At 41.5% G+C, this 20,957-nt stretch overlaps 1 protein-coding gene across 1 annotated transcript in view; it reads right to left on the reverse strand.

Moving 5' to 3' along the window:
- Positions 1–20,957, reverse strand: part of LOC126284686 (uncharacterized) — a 121,017-nt gene that overhangs the window by 57,747 nt on the left and 42,313 nt on the right. The window contains exons 2-3 of the mRNA XM_049983807.1: positions 11,455–11,635; positions 7,465–7,503 (exon numbers count right to left, since the gene is read on the reverse strand). Of these exons, the coding sequence (XP_049839764.1) occupies positions 7,465–7,503; positions 11,455–11,635 (220 nt within the window). The remainder of the gene's footprint in view (positions 1–7,464; positions 7,504–11,454; positions 11,636–20,957) is intronic.

The following is a 20,957-nucleotide window of genomic DNA, read 5'->3' on the forward strand; positions in this document are numbered from 1 at the left end:
AGGCGTGCAGTCCGGAACCGTGAGACTGCTACGGTCGCAGGTTCGAATCCTGCCTCGGGCATGGATGTGTGTGATGTCCTTAGGTTAGTTAGGTTTAAGTAGTTCTAAGTTCTAGGGGACTAATGACCACAGCAGTTGAGTCCCATAGTGCTCAGAGCCATTTGAACCATTTGAGACGTGTTTGGAGGCAAACCGGGCAGGCTGAACGTCTTAGACACACTGTCCAGCGAGTGAAGCAAGGTGGAGGTTCCCTGCTGTTTTGGGGTGGCAATCTTACGGCCAACGTACACCGCTAGTGGCCATGGAAGGCACTGTAACGGCTGTACGATACTTAAATGACATCCTCCTACCAATAGTGCAACCATATCGGCAGCATATTGGCGAGTCATTAGTCTTCATGGACGACAATTCGTGCCCTCTCGTGCACATCTTCAGGATAACGATATCGCTCCACTAGAGTCGCCAGCATGTTCTCCAGACATAAACCATATGGTACATGCCTGAGTTGGATTGAAAAGGGCTGTTTATGGACGACGTGACCCACCAACTGCTCTGAGGGATCTACGCCGAATCGCCCTTGCGGAGTGGGACAACACCTTCATTTCTTCAGTTTTAAAATAAATTTCTCAAATTTCTTCCACTTGTCTTTGAATACATTCTCTAAGTTTTTAAGACAGTTTGGTCCTCTATAACCAACTGGATTTGTATGAGGGCCATTTGTATATTTGTTGTGTCCTTTTTTTATTAGAAGCAACTTGAGATAAATCCTTAATCCAACAGTAGTGTGAATTATTTATCTTTTCAAAAGTATAATAAATTAATATGCTTTTCATTTTTACATTTTGTTACTTTTAACCGATATACATATTCCATCAGAGGAATTTTTTTCTTTGAAGGAATAAACATTTACACACACATTAATTTTCCTTTACATTTTTGGAGTATTATAAATTTCAACAGTGAACGAAATATTAGGTATTTTTTCTTAAAGCTCTTTAGAAAAATCTTTATAATTTCGTGTTATATCGGGACTTTTACATTTCTGCCTATCTACTGGTTTTAATGCAGAAGCTACTGCCTATAAGAAGAATTTTTGATCATTTTTACACAAACACAACCTTTTTTTTTACTCTTTCTGGTAATTCAATACAGGATAACCTTCTTAATGGAACGTATTTATTAACTGCTATTTGTAATCTAATTCTATTTAATATGTATCCCAATCCTTCTGTTTGAAAATAAGAGATTCTGGGAAAATATATTATCTACCATTCCAAGCCGAATGGACCGCATATGCCTTGATCCAGACAATCGTCGGAGACGTGTTTGGAGGCAAACCGGGCAGGCTGAACGTCTTAGACACACTGTCCAGCGAGTGAAGCAAGGTGGAGGTTCCCTGCTGTTTTGGGGTGGCAATATGCGCGGCCAACGTATACCGCTAGTGGCCATGGAAGGCACTGTAACGGCTGTACGATACTTAAATGACATCCTCCTACCAATAGTGCAACCATATCGGCAGCATATTGGCGAGTCATTAGTCTTCATGGACGACAATTCGTGCCCTCTCGTGCACATCTTCAGGATAACGATATCGCTCCACTAGAGTCGCCAGCATGTTCTCCAGACATAAACCATATGGTACATGCCTGAGTTGGATTGAAAAGGGCTGTTTATGGACGACGTGACCCACCAACTGCTCTGAGGGATCTACGCCGAATCGCCCTTGCGGAGTGGGACAACACCTTCATTTCTTCAGTTTTAAAATAAATTTCTCAAATTTCTTCCACTTGTCTTTGAATACATTCTCTAAGTTTTTAAGACAGTTTGGTCCTCTATAACCAACTGGATTTGTATGAGGGCCATTTGTATATTTGCTGTGTCCTTTTTTATTAATTTGATTAGAAGCAACTTGAAATAAATCCTTAATCCAACGGTAGTGTGAATTATTTATCTTTTCAAAAGTATAATAAATTAATATGCTTTTCATTTTTACATTTTGTTACTTTTAACCGATATACATATTCCATCAGAGGAATTTTTTTCTTTGAAGGAATAAACATTTACACACACATTAATTTTCCTTTACATTTTTGGAGTATTATAAATTTCAACAGTAAACGAAATATTAGGTATTTTTTCTTAAAGCTCTATAGAAAAATCTTTATAATTTCGTGTTATATCGGGACTTTTACATTTCTGCCTATCTACTGGTTTTAATGCAGAAGCTACTGCCTATAAGAAGAATTTTTGATCATTTTTACACAAACTCAACCTTTTTTTTTTACTCTTTCTGGTAATTCAATACAGGATAACCTTCTTAATGGAACGTATTTATTAACTGCTATTTGTAATCTAATTCTATTTAATATGTATCCCAATCCTTCTGTTTGAAAATAAGAGATTCTGGGAAAATATATTATCTACCATTCCTAAATTTTTAATTTTATCTTTTTCAGTAAAAATTAAGTAATTTTGAGTTTGATGCTTATATTCCACAATTTTATTATTTTTCTGTATCCTGTACTTACAAAAAAAGTTTATTTATAGTACATTAAATAATTTAAGATTTTTCATAATTTCTGTTTTTGTCGCAGTTAAGGAATGATTAGGATAGAGTAACCATATATTATTTTCGAAATTAATATTCTGGAAGCTTTTTTAAATTCTAAATCAACTAAAGATTGCTTAACTGTTTTCCTGTTACTTTATTTCCCGAACACACTGGAGGAAAACGGAAATATTTTCTTAAATGCTTTATCTTCATAATTTTTTGTTTCTCAAACACATTGGTAGAAAACGGAAATATTTATTTTAATGGTGTATTATCATTATTTTTAAATATGTCATTATTTTCTGTTTTATAATAAGGTTTCCAATTCTTCCTTGCCTTTATTTCTTTTCTTATGAAAATTTTAAGTATTATTATACTCATAACATCTTTATTTAGTTTGCAATACCCTTTTAAGTAATATAATTTGTAATATTCTCTAAGATCAAATATGGAGATGTTTCTTTTCTAACTTTCTTTGAGATTATCCAAGTTTTCTTTTTGAGTTCTCATTTATAAGGAAAAAATATACTATTAATATTTTTAATATTAATTTTTTAATGGAAAAAACTAAATTTGGGAGATCCTTTTATTCTGAAATCTTATTTTTTAAGTGTGAGATTTTTTATTTCAATTAAAAATTTATAATTCACTAATTTTCATTCATTTTTATATATGGCAAAAATTTATAATTGACTGATACTCTTTCATTTAAAAATCGAGTGTTTGGTTAGGTGGTCAAGAATCAGCAGTAGCAGACAAATATTCCTAGTAGCCCTAAGCCTGTTGCAGCACCAGCAGTATCCACCTACTTATGTATTTTGCTTTTTATGCCGCTGCAGAAAGTCGTCATCTAACATCAATGTTATCAATGTATTAAGAATGGTTATTACCTGCTATTTATAGTTAGACATTGATGATGTAATGGAGATCAACATTGATGATATGTAAAAATTGCACAACCCTAATATCACATAACAAAAATAAACTTGCAAATTATGCATTTGATGAAGGAAATGCCTTTAGTCAGCAAAGACCTTGTTAACAGCTCAAAGTAACCACACAAGTTTTATGCCTTTGTAGCATCTAACCATTTATCAAAATCTCACTATGTGGTGACACTTACATTAACTTACTCTCATGCACTCTATCGAAACATTTACATACTTCATGTATCTTTATTACTCCACTTGATAGCATTGCAAGTGCCCAGAAAAAAAGCATCATTCAGACCAGCAAAACATTAATATTAATGATATATCAAAGCATAACAGATAGAGAGTGACAAGCATTTGAAATGGTAGATTCAGCGAATGTTTCCTCTCTGTTGTAACCAGTGGAATGTGAAAAATCATGTGGAGATTGGTACAACTTTCTCCAGAACAGATATCTTTACAATTTAGTTGTACTCCATAGAAACCCCTACCTCAAACCTGTGCTACATGGAGCTAAATCCGACTTGATGGAGCAGCCTTGAAAAATATGACTTGATATCAACAGTTCCAAAACCTTTGACTGTCATTATTTAAATCTAGGTGCAAACTTTACAAACTGTTTCCTGGTTGTTTAAATTCCTTAGTACAGAACTGAAAAATATATCCTAATATACCTGTTGGGTGGCCTTGCCTCAAAACCTCTAACTATGAACAATATCTCATGCTAACACTTTGCTCACTGCACCCTGCTTACAAAGTGTGAAAAACGTTTTGTGGTAATGACTACAATTAGAACTAAATTTAATAGAGAGTGAAAATAGCAACACAAGGCAACCCAACAGAAAGAAATACACTAAACACTGTAACAATGGCCCAGAATATGCAGGACAGCTAGTTAGTTTCATGCTCCAGGAATTATTTGTACGAGTAATCATAATGATATGATATCAGTCATTTTACATTCGTATGTAAATATTGATAGTTGCTCACTATTTATTTATTTATATATTTACTTTTTTTACTGGTGTCAGTAAGTACTCCCTCCTACTTTTTACATATTACTTAAGCAGAAGTTTTCCTATGGAACACAAGTATTTGACAAGGAGAATTTTTTTACTTTGTTTTCAAATTTAACTATTCTGTCTCTAAGACATTTCATATCACTGGGTAGGCGATAAAATTTTGATACCAACACTGCACACCCGTTTCTGGGATAAAGCCAGTCTTAATACTAATTTCAATATGGACCAACTGATAGCTTCTCTATTGCAGTTATGCACATTATTCTTCTTTTTGAACCTAAGTGTGTTATTTATAACAAAATTCGAGAGGGAATAAAGATACTGTGAATCAGTAGCCAAAATGCCTGATTTCTGAAACACATGTCTACAAAATGACTATGGGTGAGCAACGTATATTATTTTTATTGTACATTTCTCAGGATTGAAAACTTTTTTAAAGATGAATAACCCCAGAATATATGCTGTTTCGCATCGCTGAACGAAATACACAAAATGTATTAACTTGGCAACAACAAAGCACAGACAAGATGGGACACAGTACCATAAAAGGAAAAACTCACACATAAAATCATCAAAATTTTCAAAAAATAGTGCATAAACACTCTAAAACTAACAAAAGACTTCACATATATACCAGGAAGCAGTTGTATATCAATTACAATATAACAGATATGATGAGAATACATGTGACAAACGTGTATGACATTATATACCCAATACAAAGAATGTATGAGAGCTTGCAACTAAGGGGATTAACACAGAACATTAGTAGAGCAAGCCAGGTAACACAATGACAAGCTAATTTCAAGGGAGGAAGATATGAAAATAATCAGAATAAACAATAATAAATATGCTTATACGAAAATTATCATGGGAACAAAATTAAAGCAAAAAAGAAAACGAGTTTAAAAAACCAAGAGAAGACAGTAAACAACCTAACTCGCCATTCAAATTAATGGAAAAGCAGTAGAGAACAAACTGACAGATGATCAACTGAATAATGGCTCACATTCCCTCCCTCCACACAACCTCTAAACAAAAACACAACCATTGGATCACTTAGAACCCCATCCTTCGCTCACTCCCTGACAGACAGTCTACCCACATTCAACATTCTGAGAAGAAAAAGAAAAACATTAAACAGATGCAGATGTAGAAAGAGAGGAGAGAGGAGAGAGAGAAGGGAGATATAAAAACAAAAAGAAACGGTCACTAAGAAAAAAACACTTTATACACAATCAAGACAAGAGGTACCTCTAAAACAAGGATAATGGTACATAACAGAATTTGATCAGATATAGCAGAGGGCATGAGAATAGAAAGAAGTCATTAAAAGTAGTAGGTGAAATTTATTATTTGGGTAGCTTCTATAAATAATGATGGCTGACACAGAGAGGATATAAAATGTAAACTGACAATATCAAGAAAAGAATTTCTGGAAAAGAAGAATTTGTTAACATTGAATACAAATATTAGTAGTAGGGAGCATTTTCTGAAAGTATTTATATGTAATGTTGCCAAGTATGTGAGTGAAGGATAGACGATCTGTGCAAGAAGAGTATAAAAATGTTTGAAGTATGGTGCTGCAGAAGAATGCTGAAGAATAGATGGGTAGCACGAATAAGTGATGAGCAGGTTATGAATCTAAGTGGGGAAAAATGAATTTATGGCACAAATTGACTAAAGTAACAGATCAGTTCATAGACCACTTCCTGAGGCATGAGCCTATTTAGTTAGGCATGGAAATGTGAAGACTAAAAATTGTAGAGCGAGACGAAGGATTAAATTTAGCAATCAGCTCCAAATAGATACAGATAGCAGTAGTTACACAGACGAAGAGAGTTGCAGAGGATACACTAACATGGACACCTGCACCAAAGGTGTCTTTGGACTGAAAAACAGAATAACATGTAATTTCTCAACCACGACAGTGTGTTATCTACTTGGAAAGACAGGCTGGGGCATTTACTTTCTTAATGTGTGTGATATGAAACACTGTCAAATAGACAAATGCATCTACGTCATTCTTGCAAGTGCTTAACTAATTTGTATTGTTCCTCTTATAAACTTCTTGTAACGGAATAGTGAAACCTTTCTGTTTCGTCACCGTACATGGTTTTTCTGCTCCGAAATCGTATAGTTAGCGGCGGTTTGCGTGGATGTGTCTCCTTTCTACTTATAAAAAGAAACGTTGTCGCAGAGTTCGTGAACAACAGTCGCTCTACCAACTATATCTATCGCTGTCATTACCGACTAATTCTATTATTTTCCATCGATAAAAATTTTTCCACAGGGATGTATCAAAACAGTAAGTGAACACCCTTAAAGGATCTCTCACGTTTTGTAGATGCAGTTTCTTTCCACACAAATGTCGCAATTACAGTCAAGGAAAATAAGAAGAGAGGAGATAATTTAGTTGCACCGAATAACGACTAAGGTAAGCAAAAGACAGTGCAACCATCATGATATTGGGAAAGATCTCCTACAGTTCTAATTTACTCGGAGTAGTTACAAAAGAGATCATTTATGTGCCTGTAATACAGTGCAGAGTTGTAAACAACTCTTAATGCTGCTGTAAGAAATCTTCCTCACTCTCATGATTACAGACCTAGCGGAAATTCGCTAAGGCAGTTTCGGGACATCAGTGAAACAGTTGTAATTACGTTTAAGTACTTTAAAAGTGAAGCTGCAGAATTAGTAGTAGGCCTAAGTGAATCCTGGTTGCAGATACAAATCAGTCGCCACATCATTGCTGTCGCTGAGAATCGAAACTTTGATTTTTATAAGGAGAGTATTTAGTATCTGATTCGTAAAAATTTGGAATGTTACGATCCGTCCTTGTTCTCTTGATTACACACTACTATGTACTTATTGTACTCAATGGACTCATGTAGTAGCATAGAATGAGACAGCTAAGACGAAAAGCAGAGACAAATTAGGCAGACAGCCCTTTTCTTACCTCCTTTCACTAACTTCCTTCCAACTCCTGGGACTTCACCTGAAAAAGGCAAAATGTGTTAGTTACACTGATATAAAGACGACCTTTCAAGCATTTGCGTGTGGTGTTTATGAAACAAAAAAGCTGTCGCAGCTGGCCATTTTAGTTGAAAGCTGTTTCTGCATTCCAAACACGCTGTACATTTACTACAAAGAGCCAGAAATTGCAAATGTGTGAAGTTAGAATGTGAATTGCGAAAAGCATCTTCTTGTATTGTTGAATATACATGGATGAGAGAAAGCGTTGTGGCTGTCTTCACAATAGCGAGGTCCTCAGCTTCTGGAATGCGATGCAACAGCGATTCTGCTTTGCTTGAATTTGACAAGATCCTGACAGGGTGGGTACTCGGTAATATGTAGCACCAGATGTCTGTGTACATGTCACGGAATTCCCGAATTTATGGGCCAGTCGTTCGCGCGTGAGGAACTGGAACCTGATATCTTCTAGTTTGTGATCCTTCGGGTTCAGATTACACACATTTTGTGGCCAAAATGTCAAAATGAGTCCACTATCACGCTCCTGGAACAACTGTAACATGTTCCTCGTCGTGAGACAGGATCAGTTACCCTACTGGAAGAGACCACCGCCGTCGCGGAAGACGAAAAGGACTGCATGTGGTCCGCAGTAATGTTCTCCTTACCCACGGTGGTCATGCTTTCTTCGAGTACTATCACGGGACCCCAGAATTTCGGGTGGATTTCGACCAGCCTGCATTTGTGTCGCTAGTTTAAAGCGGCTGTTCGCCTGAATGGCAGTTTGGACATGAACATTAACGTGATGTGTTACAAGAAATGTCATTCCTCTGAACAGGTGACACGTTCAAGTGATCCACGGTTCAATCTGTGGGATCCATTGCTCACTACGGTCATAACTTACAATGTTTGCAGCGTCGTCTGGTGCAGAACACCACGTTAAACTTTGTGCTCAGAAACTGTTGCGCCTGCCACAGCAATGCGTTCTTGTGAAAGTCACGTATGTTAGCGATTTTGTCCCATATCATCACTTTCAATGACAGGTAAATGCAAGAGTTAATGCAGCTAGTGCATCTAAGTTTCTGACAAGAACAATGTACAGAAGCATGGAAAAGAAAATTGGCGATTCGTTAGATGCCATCAGAGAGGCAGTTCTGATGTTGCGCTCGACAGTGGAAGCAGGCTTGAGTAAAATCGAGACATACTCACAAACTTTCTCGACCTATAAAAAGCGTTCGATTATGTAACATGGTACAAAATATTGGAAATAACCTGGGAAATAGGTACAAGGTATAGGGGAAATCGTACAAAATGTGCAAGAATCAAGAGAAAATAATAACAATGGAAGAAGAAGAATAACGTACTCAGATTATAAAATGTATAAGACATATATTCTTTGAATGAGATTTTCACACTGCAGCGGAGTGTACGTTGATACGAAACTTCCTGGCAGATTAAAACTGTGCGGACCGAGACACACAGTTTTAATCTGCTAGGAAGCTTCATATATTTGTTTCATTCATTTTGTTTAATCTATGCAATGAAGAAGCAATGCTGGAAGGAAAACAAAGGTTCAAGAGTGGTAAAAGGACATTAACTGTAGCGCAACACCCATATTTGGCGGAAAAGCACAAAGTAAGAAGTGGTTTGCAGTAGCACCAGTGCATATGTTATGGCTTACAAAACATGACAACAGCCATCGCAACAATACGAGGCGAGCCAGCCTGGTAGGGTGTGGAAACAGTTGACACAGCAGTACTTAAGTGGAAGGGGGCAGAAGCTTTTCCACATCTGTGGCCGCCAAATTGTTTATGCCACAATGCATAGCAGAACCGAAGTAAGTGCAGCTCGGAAGTGTATAAATACCTAACGTCAGTTCAGCTCTATCGCCATCGGATTGGGACGCTAGGGCGCCGTGTGGAATGCTGCTTGTATACCACTGTTCGATGTTCTGCGTCAGGGCAGTCCGCCCTGTAACTGCGGGACCAGAAGCCACTACTGGCCCCGGGAGGCAGCTTGCCAGCTATCGACGTGAGCAGTGGGTCAGTGCCGTACGCTGACTGCCTTCCTCCCTCTGGACAGCGCAGGGTGCGTGAACTGTACCGCAACACGCGCAGCCGGGGCTGGCCGAGACCACATGCGTCACGAGGAGCGAGCAGCCCAGCCGACGCTGTGCTCTGACGCAACTGCAGGCCGACGGCACAGAACACAGGAAGCGGCTAGGTGCCTTAGCCATGTTGCTCTTTCCTGCACTGAACCACGGCTAGGATCACTTATAAAGCAGTTTAGAATTTCAGCTACTTGGTTGGCACCGCACTGCATCCCCTGGCACCACAAATTCACCGGTTGTATACTCTACTGGCCATTAAAATTGTTACACCACGAAGATGGCGTGCTACAGACGCGAAATTAAACCGATAGGAAGAAGATGCTGTGATATGCAGCTGATTAACTTTTCGGAGCATTCACACAAGGTTGGCGCCGGTGGGGACACCTACAACGTGCTGACATGAGGAAAGTTTCCAACCGATTTCTCATACACAAACAGCAGTTGACCGGCGTAGCCTGGTGAAACGTTGTTGTGATGCCTCGTGTAAGGAGGAGAAATGCGTACCATCACGTTTCCGACATTGATAAAGGTCGTATTGTAGCCTATCGCGATTGAGGTTTATCGTATCGCGACATTGTTGCTCGCGTTGGTGACTGTTAGTAGAATATGGGATCCGTGGGTTCTGGAGGGTAATACGGAACGTCGTGCTGGATCCCAACGGCCTCTTATCACTAGCAGTCGAGGTGACAGGCATCTTATCCGCATGGCTGTAACGGATCATGCAGCCACGTCTCGATCCCTGAGATGTTTGCAAGACAACAACCATCTGCACGAACAGTTCGACGACGTTTGCAGCAGCATGGACTATCAGCTCGGAGACCATGGGTTACCCTTGATGCTGCATCACAGACTGGAGCGCCTGCAATGGTGTACTCAACGACGAACATGGGTGCACGAATGGTAAAACGTCATTTTTTCGGATGAATCCAGGTTCTGTTTACAGCATCATGATGGTTGCATCCGTGTTTGGCGACATCGCGGTGTACGCACATTGGAAGCGTGTATACGTCATCGCCATACTGCCATATCACCTGTCGTGGTGGTATGGCGTGCCATTGGTTACACGTCTTGATCGCATTGACGGCACTTTGAACAGTGAACGTTACATTTCAGATGTGTTACGACCCGTGGCTCTACCCTTCATTCGATCCCAGCGAAACCCTACATTTCAGCAAGATAATGCTTGACCGCATGTTGCAGGTCCTGTTCGGGCCTTTCTGGATACAGAAAATCTTCGATGCTGCCCTGGCCAGCACATTCTCCAGATCTCTCACTAACTGAGAACGTCTGGTCAATGGTGGCCACGCAACTGGCTCGTCACAATACGCCAGTCACTATTCTTGATGAACTGTGGTATCGTATTGAAGCTGCATGGGCAGCTGTACCTGTACACGCCATCCAAGCTCTGTTTGACTCAATGCCCAGGGGTATCAAAGCCGTTATTACGGCCAGAGGTGGTTGTTCTGGGTACTGATTTCTCAGGATCTATGCACATAAATTGCGTAAAAATGTAATCACGTCAGTCTAGTGTAATATATTTGTCCAATCTGCATTTCTTCTCGGTGTATCAGTTTTAATGGCCAGTAGTGTATATCTGCGTTACGCTATTACTGACACGTTTGCGTGAGTGGTACAGTGTAATACGCTTTTGAAAAGGTTTTGAGAAGGGGAAGTGGATTACCAGATGAAGAATGGGTGCTATTTAAAAATGCGTACTGCTGTTCACATCTTCATAACGAACAATGCTACTAGTAGCTGTAGCTGGACAACACTTGTTGGATGGAGTTGTTCCTTACTTGTGCACACAGTGTTATTCCTGAGACGCAGCTGCCGCGCGGCTGGGCCAGAGGCCGCGCCGCCGTCACTCACCGACGCCGCCGGCGAGGCCGCGGCCGACGCCGCCCACGACGCCCAGCGCCGCCTCCGCGCCGCCGCCCGCCGCCCCCGCCACGCGGGACAGCAGGCCTTCGACGTGCCGCCACGGCGAGGAGGCGGCCGCCCCCGGGCCGCCCCACACCACCAGCACCGCCGCCGCCAGCGCGCCGCACGTCTGCCACAGCAGGAGACAGCACAGTGAGCCGGCCGTCCTCTCACCGGAGCTGGCCGCGTCTAGCGACCTCACTGTCACTAACCACACATTCCGAGCGTGGAAGGAAGGTGTACACAGGGCGGTCCACTGATGGTGACCGGGCGAAATATCTCACGAAATAAGCGTCAAACGAAAAAACTACAAAGAACGAAACTCGTCTAGCTTGAAGGGGGAAACCAGATGGCGCTATGGTTGGCACGCTAGATGGCCCTGACATAGCTCGAACGGATATTATGTAAGATGGCAAGAACTATGCCCTTTACATGAAGTCATTAAAGATCACCTAACTCACGTTGAGCGAACAGTAGTGTAGGCAAGCAGCATACTCACGCCTTATAAAATTCACATCAGTCTTTCCATTGTGTGCCAGCCAGTCCGCTGTAACTAGCTCTGACGTCATAAGTGTTGTGCAATACTTTAAAAATCAAGTAAATAACCTGAAACGTTTCTAGCATGTCAGGAGTAATACTAAATCAATATGTGTTGAATATCAGTTCAAGAACTTTAACCATTTTCGAAATTTGGACGTTTTTCTGTAAAAATCATTGGCGCAACAGAAAAGAGCTAGAAACTTAAATATTTAGATTCCTTTTGCATAATAATTTAGTAGAAACAGTATTCTGAATCTCACAAATTAAAATTTTAGTAGAAATTCATGATTTTCTGGTTTTTGTCTTAGAAATTAAGGAAGCAAGATAGATTAAGAAGGCGAATAAATAAGGCTAGGATGTTTAAATTTAAGTAGAAGGGATATCCCCTATAATCATAAAGATGTGAAAATTTTCAACTGAATAACTATAAGACTATAGCGATAGCATATCTCCAAAGGGCAAGTTCAGAGCTCGTCTACTGCGTGTAGTGTAACTAAATTAATTCTCTCGCCCAAAATATTTGACTTAGCCACGTCAGACTTTTATTATGATTACTTACCTGTGTGCTGATTGCACATTTAAATTGAGAGCTTCATCGGCCATCAGCAAAGGAAGCAATGATTTATTCGATAACTTAAAGTGGTGTATTACTAGCCCAGCGGCTAGTTGGGAGAGCAGATTTCATCAGGCGTTCCCTTAGCCGTCCGCACCGCGGCTTTATATGCAAGAGCGCGAGAGAAGGCGGCCCCAGTTCTCTCTAAACGCTGATTAGCGCACCACATGTGCCAGGAGTCGCGTCGCGTCGATATCATTGCTATAAACAGCCTCGGATGCCGTAATAAGTTACTCGGGATACGCGTAACCATGAAATCGTTTTTGAGTGAAGTGTTAATTCTGGGATGACTTTAATGATCTATCTTCAGTTTGCGTATGTCGTATTTTCACGTGCCGCTGCAGGACCGACATTCTACCATTATTTAGTGTGGCGTTTGATGAACATTATCATCAAATTATGGCGAGCATTCATTTAAACATTTAATTTGAACAACTATAGTTGCATCAGCGCATTAGACTCTGAACTGCTCTGGTAGTTGGATTGCGTGGATTCATTTTGATCTGTGACTTTCAGAATATAGTGAAATTTTAGAGAGAATCTTTTTGATTATGAATCCCAGACAATCTCCTAATTCCTTAGAGCTAAAAGCTGTAGCTATAAATGTATTTCTCAGATGAAGTGGGCACTAGGAATTCTAATTACAGGCTTCACATTTTGCTAATCACTTTCTGGTTGCCAATATTGTAGTTAGAGAGCCAATGTTGAGAATGGCAGACAACAGCATTAAATAAATAATAGGAACATTTATACAACAATTAAAATCCACCCGCCGCCCACAGTAGGGCTGAACAAAATGACTGACAAGGCACAATGCATATTGTAGAGGGTATAGTATGGACGTATTGGAATAATTGATGTCGGGTGATGGTTTTAAAGTAATTCACACGACATGAAAACTTTGTGGAAACGAGTCGATTTACTGGTCGCTAGTTTACCCCAGGGAAGTATTTAGAGTTGACCGTGGTCGGCTGGGGAACGGCGAAGGAAACCGACAATAGGCAGCTTAGGACGGCTCAAGCTCTGACAAAGCGGTAAAACGGCGTGGCCTCCAGTCGCCTTAAGATGAGTGACAGCACGGTTGGTTGACCCCGACCCCATGCTGGTGCACCGAGTAGCAGACAGAGAACTTGTACACCTTTTGATAAATGTCCATCGTCCCGTTTTCAGGGAAACATGCGAGAAAGTAGCGCAAAGCTACGGTGGAGCGGTCAACACAGGTCAAAATATGCGTGTTCGTGACTACAGCAACTTCACGCTGAATTCACGGTCCGCAGAGTCTGAAGTAAATCAGGTAAAGAGCGACAGAATGAAATACGCCGTCCTCCTGTGGTGATGTAGACCCGAGGAATTTGAAGTACTCTCCTGGGAGTCAGAATTCCGGAACCTTGATGGGTGGCCTGGGAGCAGCTAATAAAAGACGTTGAGAGGAAGGGAAATTTTGTGGGAATTTGTTCACTTCCCAGAGCAGGCATTGGTCGGCGCTGGGAAGCAACGCATAATTAACTTGCGCTGCAATTGGCGTAAGTGATTTTGCTGGAGGGGAAACCGAGGCAAAGAGCGGACTGGGAGAAGTCTCTGTAGAGGTCTTCCGTTCCCAGCTTGCCTAGAGTGTGGACGTGGCGTTCTTTACTCAGCTTGACTGAGAGAGAGTGAACACCTCTGCAGTTTAGGACTTAGCAAATGAAAAGATTGAGCTTGGAGGTAGGAAGTTTTGGTTCAGCTACGTACTGAGCAAGATAGCTAGGAGTGAATAGATGAACGCAGCCTTGCAGAACCATGAGGTCGGCCGATGTCCGCACAACGACACCGCTCCGCCACGCTGAATTCGATGATATTGCGCCCGCTCCGGCCACTGATTAATTTGCTGGATCACCTCGGCAAAGTTTCCACGAGGGTGTATTGTAGAATTCTTCTCGCACTTCGCATTACGCCTGGGTCAGTCGATAGGAATTACTTTTGATTTATCGCGCTTTACTCCACGCAAACGCAATTGATTACCACTGCCTGTTAGGAGAGTTATGAAATGTGATGCTTGAAGGTCGTGAGTTAAAATAAATCTGTGCTAATCGACCGCATTTGTTTTCAATCAAGTAGTTGAAATCCCAAGTCACTTTCTTAATTAATTTTATGTTCAACATTTGCATCTGGTGTTCAATAGCTGAATATAACATCAATGTGCACCCCTTTTTAATTATTTTTTTTTCTTTTGGTCATCAGTCTACTGACTGGTTTGATGCGGCCCGCCACGAATTCCTTTCCTGTGCTAACCTCTTCATCTCAGAGTAGCACTTGCAACCTTCGTCCTAAATTATTTGCTTGACGTATTCCAATCTCTGTCTTCCTCTACACTTTTTGCCCTCTACAGTTCCCTCTGGTAACATGGAAGTCATTCCCTCATGTCTTAGCAGATGTCCTATCATCCTGTCCCTTCTCTTTATCAGTGTTTTCCACACATTCCTTTCCTCTCCGATTCTGCGTTGAACCTCCTCATTCCTTACCTTATCAGTCCACCTATTTTCAACATTCGTCTATAGCACCACATCTCAAATGTTTCGATTCTCTTCTGTTCCGGTTTTCCCACAGTCCATGATTCACTACCATACAATGCTGTACTCCAGACGTAAATCGTCAGGAATTTCTTCCTCAAATTAAGGCTGGTATTTGATATTAGTAGACTTCTCTTGGCCAGAAATGCCTTTTTTGCCATAGAGAGTCTGCTTTTGATGTCTTCCTTGCTCCGTCCGTCATGGGTTATTTTACTGCCTAGGTAGCAGAATTCCTTAACTTCATTGACTTCGTGATCATCAATCCTGATGTTAAGTTTCTTGCTGTTCTCATTTCTACTACTTCTCATTACCTTCGTCTTTCTCCGATTTACTCTCAAACCACACTGTGCACTCATTAGACTGTTCATTCCGTTCAGCAGATCATTTAATTCTTCTTCACTTTCACTGAGGATAGCAATGTCATCAGCGAATCGTATCATTGGTATCCTTTCACCTTGTATTTTAATTCCACTCCTGAACCTTTCTTTTATTTCCATCATTGCTTCCTCGATGTGCGAAAGGCGAAAGGCTACAGCCTTGTCTTACACCCTTCTTAATACGAGCACTTCGTTCTTGATCGTCTACTCTTATTATTCCCTCTTGGTCGTTGTACATATTGTATATGACCCGTCTCTCCCTATAGCTTACCCCTACTTTTTTCAGAATCTTGAACAGCTTGCACCATTTTATATTGTCAAACGCTTTTTCCAGGTCGACAAATCCTATGAACGTGTCTTGATTTTTCTTTAGCCTTGCTTCCATTATTAGCCGTAACGTCAGAATTGCCTCTCTCATGCCTTTACTTTTCCTAAAGCCAAACTGATCGTCACCTAGCGCAGTCTCAATTTTCTTTTCCATTCTTCTGTATATTATTCTTGTAATCAGCTTCGATGCATGAGCTGTTATGCTGATTGTGCGATAATTCTCGCACTTGTCAGCTCTTGCCGTCTTCGGAATTGTGTGGATGATGCTTTTCCGAAAGTCAGATGGTATGTCGCCAGACTCATACATTCTACACAACAACGTGAATAGTCGTTTTGTTGCCATTTCCCCTAATTATTTTAGAAATTCTGATGGAATGTTATCTATCCCTTCTGCCTTGTTTGACCGTAACTCCTCCAAAGCTCTTTTGAATTCCGATTCTACTACTGGATCCCCTATCTCTTTTAAAGCGACTCCCGTTTCTTCTTCTATCACATCAGACAAATCTTCACCGTCATAGAGGCTTTCAATGTATTCTTTCCACCTATCTACTCTCTCCTCTGCATTTAGCAGTGGAATTCCCGTTGCAATCTTAATGTTACCATCGTTGCTTTTCATGTCACCAAAGGTTGTTTTGACTTTCCTGTATGCTGAGTCTGTCCTTCCGACAATCATATCTTTTTCGATGTCTTCACATTTTCCCTGCAGCCATTTCGTCTTAGCTTCCCTGCACTTCCTATTTATTTCATTCCTCAGCGACTTGTATTTCTGTAATCCTGATTTTCCCGGAACATGTTTGTACTTCCTCTTTTCATCAATCAACTGAAGTGTTTCTTCTGTTACCCATGGGTTCTTCACAGCTACCTTCTTTGTACCTATGTTTTCCTTCCCAACTTCTGTGATGGCCCTTTTTAGAGATGTCGATTCCTCTTCAACTGTGCTGCCTACTGCGCTATTCCTTATTGCTGTATCTATAGCGTTAGAGAACTTCAAACGTATCTCGTCATTCCTTACAACTTCCGTATCCCACTTCTATGCGTATTGATTCTTCCTGACTAATGTTTTGAACTTCAGCCTACTCTTCATCACTACTATATTGTGATCTGAGTCTATATCTGCTCCTGGGTACGCCTTACAATCCAGTATCTGATTTCGGAATCTCTGTCTGACCATGATGTAATCTAATTGAAATCCAAGTATACCTCCTCCTCTTGTAATTCTTGAACAGGGTATTCGCTATTACTAGCTGAAACTTGTTACAGAACTCAATTAGTCTTTCTCCTCTTTCGTTACTTGTCCCAATCCCATATTCCCATGTAACCTTTTCTTCTACTCCTTCCCCTACAACTGCATTCCAGTCGCCCATGACTATTAGATTTTCGTCCCCCTTTACATACTGCATTACCCTTTCGATATCCTCATACACTTTCTCTACCTGTTCATCTTCAGCTTGCGACGTCGGCATGTATACCTGAACTATCGTTGTCGGTGTTGGTCTGCTGTCGATTCTGATTAGAACAACCCGGTCACTGAACTGTTCACAGTAACACACCCTCTGCCCTACATTCCTATTCATAACGAATCCGACACCTGTTATACAATTTTCTGCTGCTGTTGATATTACCAGATACTCATCTGACCAGAAATCCTTGTCTTCCTTCCACTTCACTATATCTAGATTTAGCCTTTGCATTTCCCTTTCCAGATTTTCTAGTTTCCCTACCACGTTCAAGCTTCTGACATTCCGCGGCCCGACTCGTAGAACATTATCCTTTCGTCGATTATTCAATCTTTTTCTCATGGTAACCTCCCCCTTGGCAGTCCCCTCCCGGAGATCCGAATGGGGGACTATTCCGGAATCTTTTGCCAATGCAGAGATCATCATGACACTTCCAGAATGAGATTTTCACTCTGCAGCGGAGTGTGCGCTGATATGAAACTTCCTGGCAGATTAAAACTGTGTGCCCGACCGAGACTCGAACTCGGGACCTTTGCCTTTCGCGGGCAAGTGCTCTACCAACTGAGCTGCCGAAGCACGACTCACGCCCGGTACTCACAGCTTTACTTCTGCCACTATCCGTCTCCGGATACTGGCAGAAGTAAAGCTGTGAGTACCGGGCGTGAGTCGTGCTTCGGCAGCTCAGTTGGTAGAGCACTTGCCCGCGAAAGGCAAAGGTCCCGAGTTCGAGTCTCGGTCGGGCACACAGTTTTAATCTGCCAGGAAGTTTCTTATCATGACACTTCTTCAACTACAGGCCACATGTCCTGCGGATACACGTTACGTGTCTTTAATGCAGTGGTTTCCATTGCCTTCTGCATCCTCATGTCGTTGATCATTGCTGATTCTTCCGCCTTTAGGGGCAATTTCCCACCCCTAGGACAAGAGAGTCCCCTGAACCTCTGTCCGCTCCTCCCTCTCCGTGAGAAGGCCGTTGGCAGAATGAGGCTGACTTCTTATGGCGGAAGTCGTCGGCCGCCAATGCTGTGTATTTATCAAAATTCAAACAGTGGCGGGGATCGAACCCGGGACCGGAGACGTTTTGACTATGAGTCAAAGACACTGCCCCTAGACCATAGGTACCATATCCCTTATTCATTAAAAGGGATCAAATCTGTAACAGTTAATGTCAACACTGCCACCGCAGTTCAATCAGAAGTCACAGGACCTTATTACTTTCTTTGCGTTATCCGACATTGCGGCAGTTTTGCACTCTCTGTTGATCTGTTAGTCAATTACCTGGGGTGAACACACACCAAAACCAGATACGTGTCGGGTGGGGTGGTACAATTATATCAACTGCGTTTTTTTAAAAAATGGGAACCCCAATTAAGTACGTGGTATCACGTAACATTCCGCCAGTGCGGACGGTATTTGTTTCGCGATACATTATACGTGTTAAAATGGACCGTTTGTCCACTGCGCAAAAGGTCGATATCGATGTATGGCTATTGTGATCAAAATTACCAATGGACGTTTGCTATGTATGCTGTTCGGTATCCTGGACGATATCATCCAAGTGTCCGGACCGTTCGCCGGATAGTTACGTTATTTAAGGAAAAAGGAAGTATTCAGCCACATGTGAAACGTCAACGACGACCTGCAACAAATGATGATGCCCAAGTAGGTGTTTTAGCTGCTGTCGCGGCTAATCCGCACACAAATTACCGCGACAATCGGGAATCTCAAAAACGTCGGTGTTGAGAATGCTACATCAACATCGATTGCACACGTACCATATTTCTATGCTCCAGGAATTGCATCGCGGCGACTTTGAACGTCGTGTACAGATCTGCCACTGGGCACAATAGAAATTACGGGACGATGACAGATTTTTTGCACGCGTTCTGTTTAGCGACGAAGCGTCATTCGCCAACAGCGGTAACGTAAACCGGCACTATAGGGCAATGGAAAATCCACGATGGCTGCAACAAGTGGAACATCAGCGGCCTTGGCGGGTTAATGTATGGTGCGGCATTATGGGAGGAAGGATAATTGGCCCCCATTTTATCGATGGCAATCTAAATGGTGCAATTTATGCTGATTTCCTAGGTTATGATCTACCAATGTTACTACTAGATGTTTCACTGCATGACATAATGGCGATGTACTTCCAACATGATGGATATCCGGCACATAGCTCGCGTGCAGTTGAAGCGGTATTGAGGAGCATATTTCATGACAGGTGGATTGGCCCGCACGTTCACATCATCTGACGTCCCCGGATTTCTTTCTGTGGGGAAAGTTGAAGGATAATTGCTATCGTGATCCACCGACTACGCCTGATAACATGGGTCAGCGCATTGTTACTGCATGTGCGAACATTACGGAAGGCGAACTACTTGCTGTTGAGAGGAATGTCGTCACACGTATTTCCAAATGCATTGAGGTTGGGGGTCATCATTTTGAGCATTTATTGCATTATTGTGGTCTTTGCAGGTAATCACGCTCTAACAGCATGCGTTCTCAGAAATGATAGGTTCACAAAGGTATATGTATCACATTGGAACAACGGAAATAAAATGTCAAACGTACCTAATTAAAAAACCTACCTGTTACCAACACTTCGTCTAAAATTGTGTGCCATATGTTTGTGACTATTACAGCGCCATCTACCACAAAGCGAAAAAGTGGTCCAACTAAAACATTCATATTTCTTTACGTACTAGACGAATATGTAATAAAAAATGGGGGTTCCTATTTGAAAAAACGCTGTTGATATGCGTTTAATCAACTGCAGTGCCATCTAGCAGGCCAACCATAGCGCCATCTGGTTTCCCCGATCAAGCTAGACAAGTTTCGTTCTTTGTAGTTTTTTCGTTTGAACCTTATTTAGTGAGATATTTGGCGCGGTCACGATCGACGGACCACCCTGTATACGCAGACTGAAGCGACGAATGAAAATTCGTATCGAAGCCTCTGCAGTGCTGGCCTCATTTAGGGGGAGTGTCGAGTGGGTTGAGGCGTGCATGGGAATTACGACTGAGGTCGGGGGCGAGCTATGGTAGTGCAAGCGTTTGGACAAAGTCACTGTGCCAGCCTGGTGTACTGGTCTGCACATCTGTTCAGTGAATAGGCGACCTGGGTTTCAATACTAGCCTCGGTACAAATTTTCATTCATCGCTTCAGTCTGAATATATACGTTATAAAGTTTGGAACTTTGAAAATGTCTTTGAAACCATATAGTTTCAATTGGTGAAAGGAAGAATCTGCCAAGTGGACAGGAATGTGGCCAATAAAACGCGGCGGCAGTTCTGTGTCACAGGTAGCACAGAGGACACGACATTCTGGATTAAGTGAAATTTAGTTGAACTCTGTAGTTAGTGCTTTTTATACGGTAACGTAGGTTCTATGAATATAAGGTGTTTGAAAGCACCAGCACATTCTCGGTCTCTCGAAAACTCCTCGTTTTTGGTACAGTTTGTTACGACAAAATGATGCCAAACTGTGTATTGGTAGTTAAATGCTTCTCGTATTTGAGGCTTTTCACGACTTGCCTAATATGAATGTATCCCGTTTCAGTGGTACAGCGCACAGATGATTTGTCAAA

The sequence above is a fragment of the Schistocerca gregaria genome, chromosome 8, assembly GCF_023897955.1.
Source record: "Schistocerca gregaria isolate iqSchGreg1 chromosome 8, iqSchGreg1.2, whole genome shotgun sequence".
Lineage (NCBI taxonomy): Eukaryota > Metazoa > Arthropoda > Insecta > Orthoptera > Acrididae > Schistocerca > Schistocerca gregaria.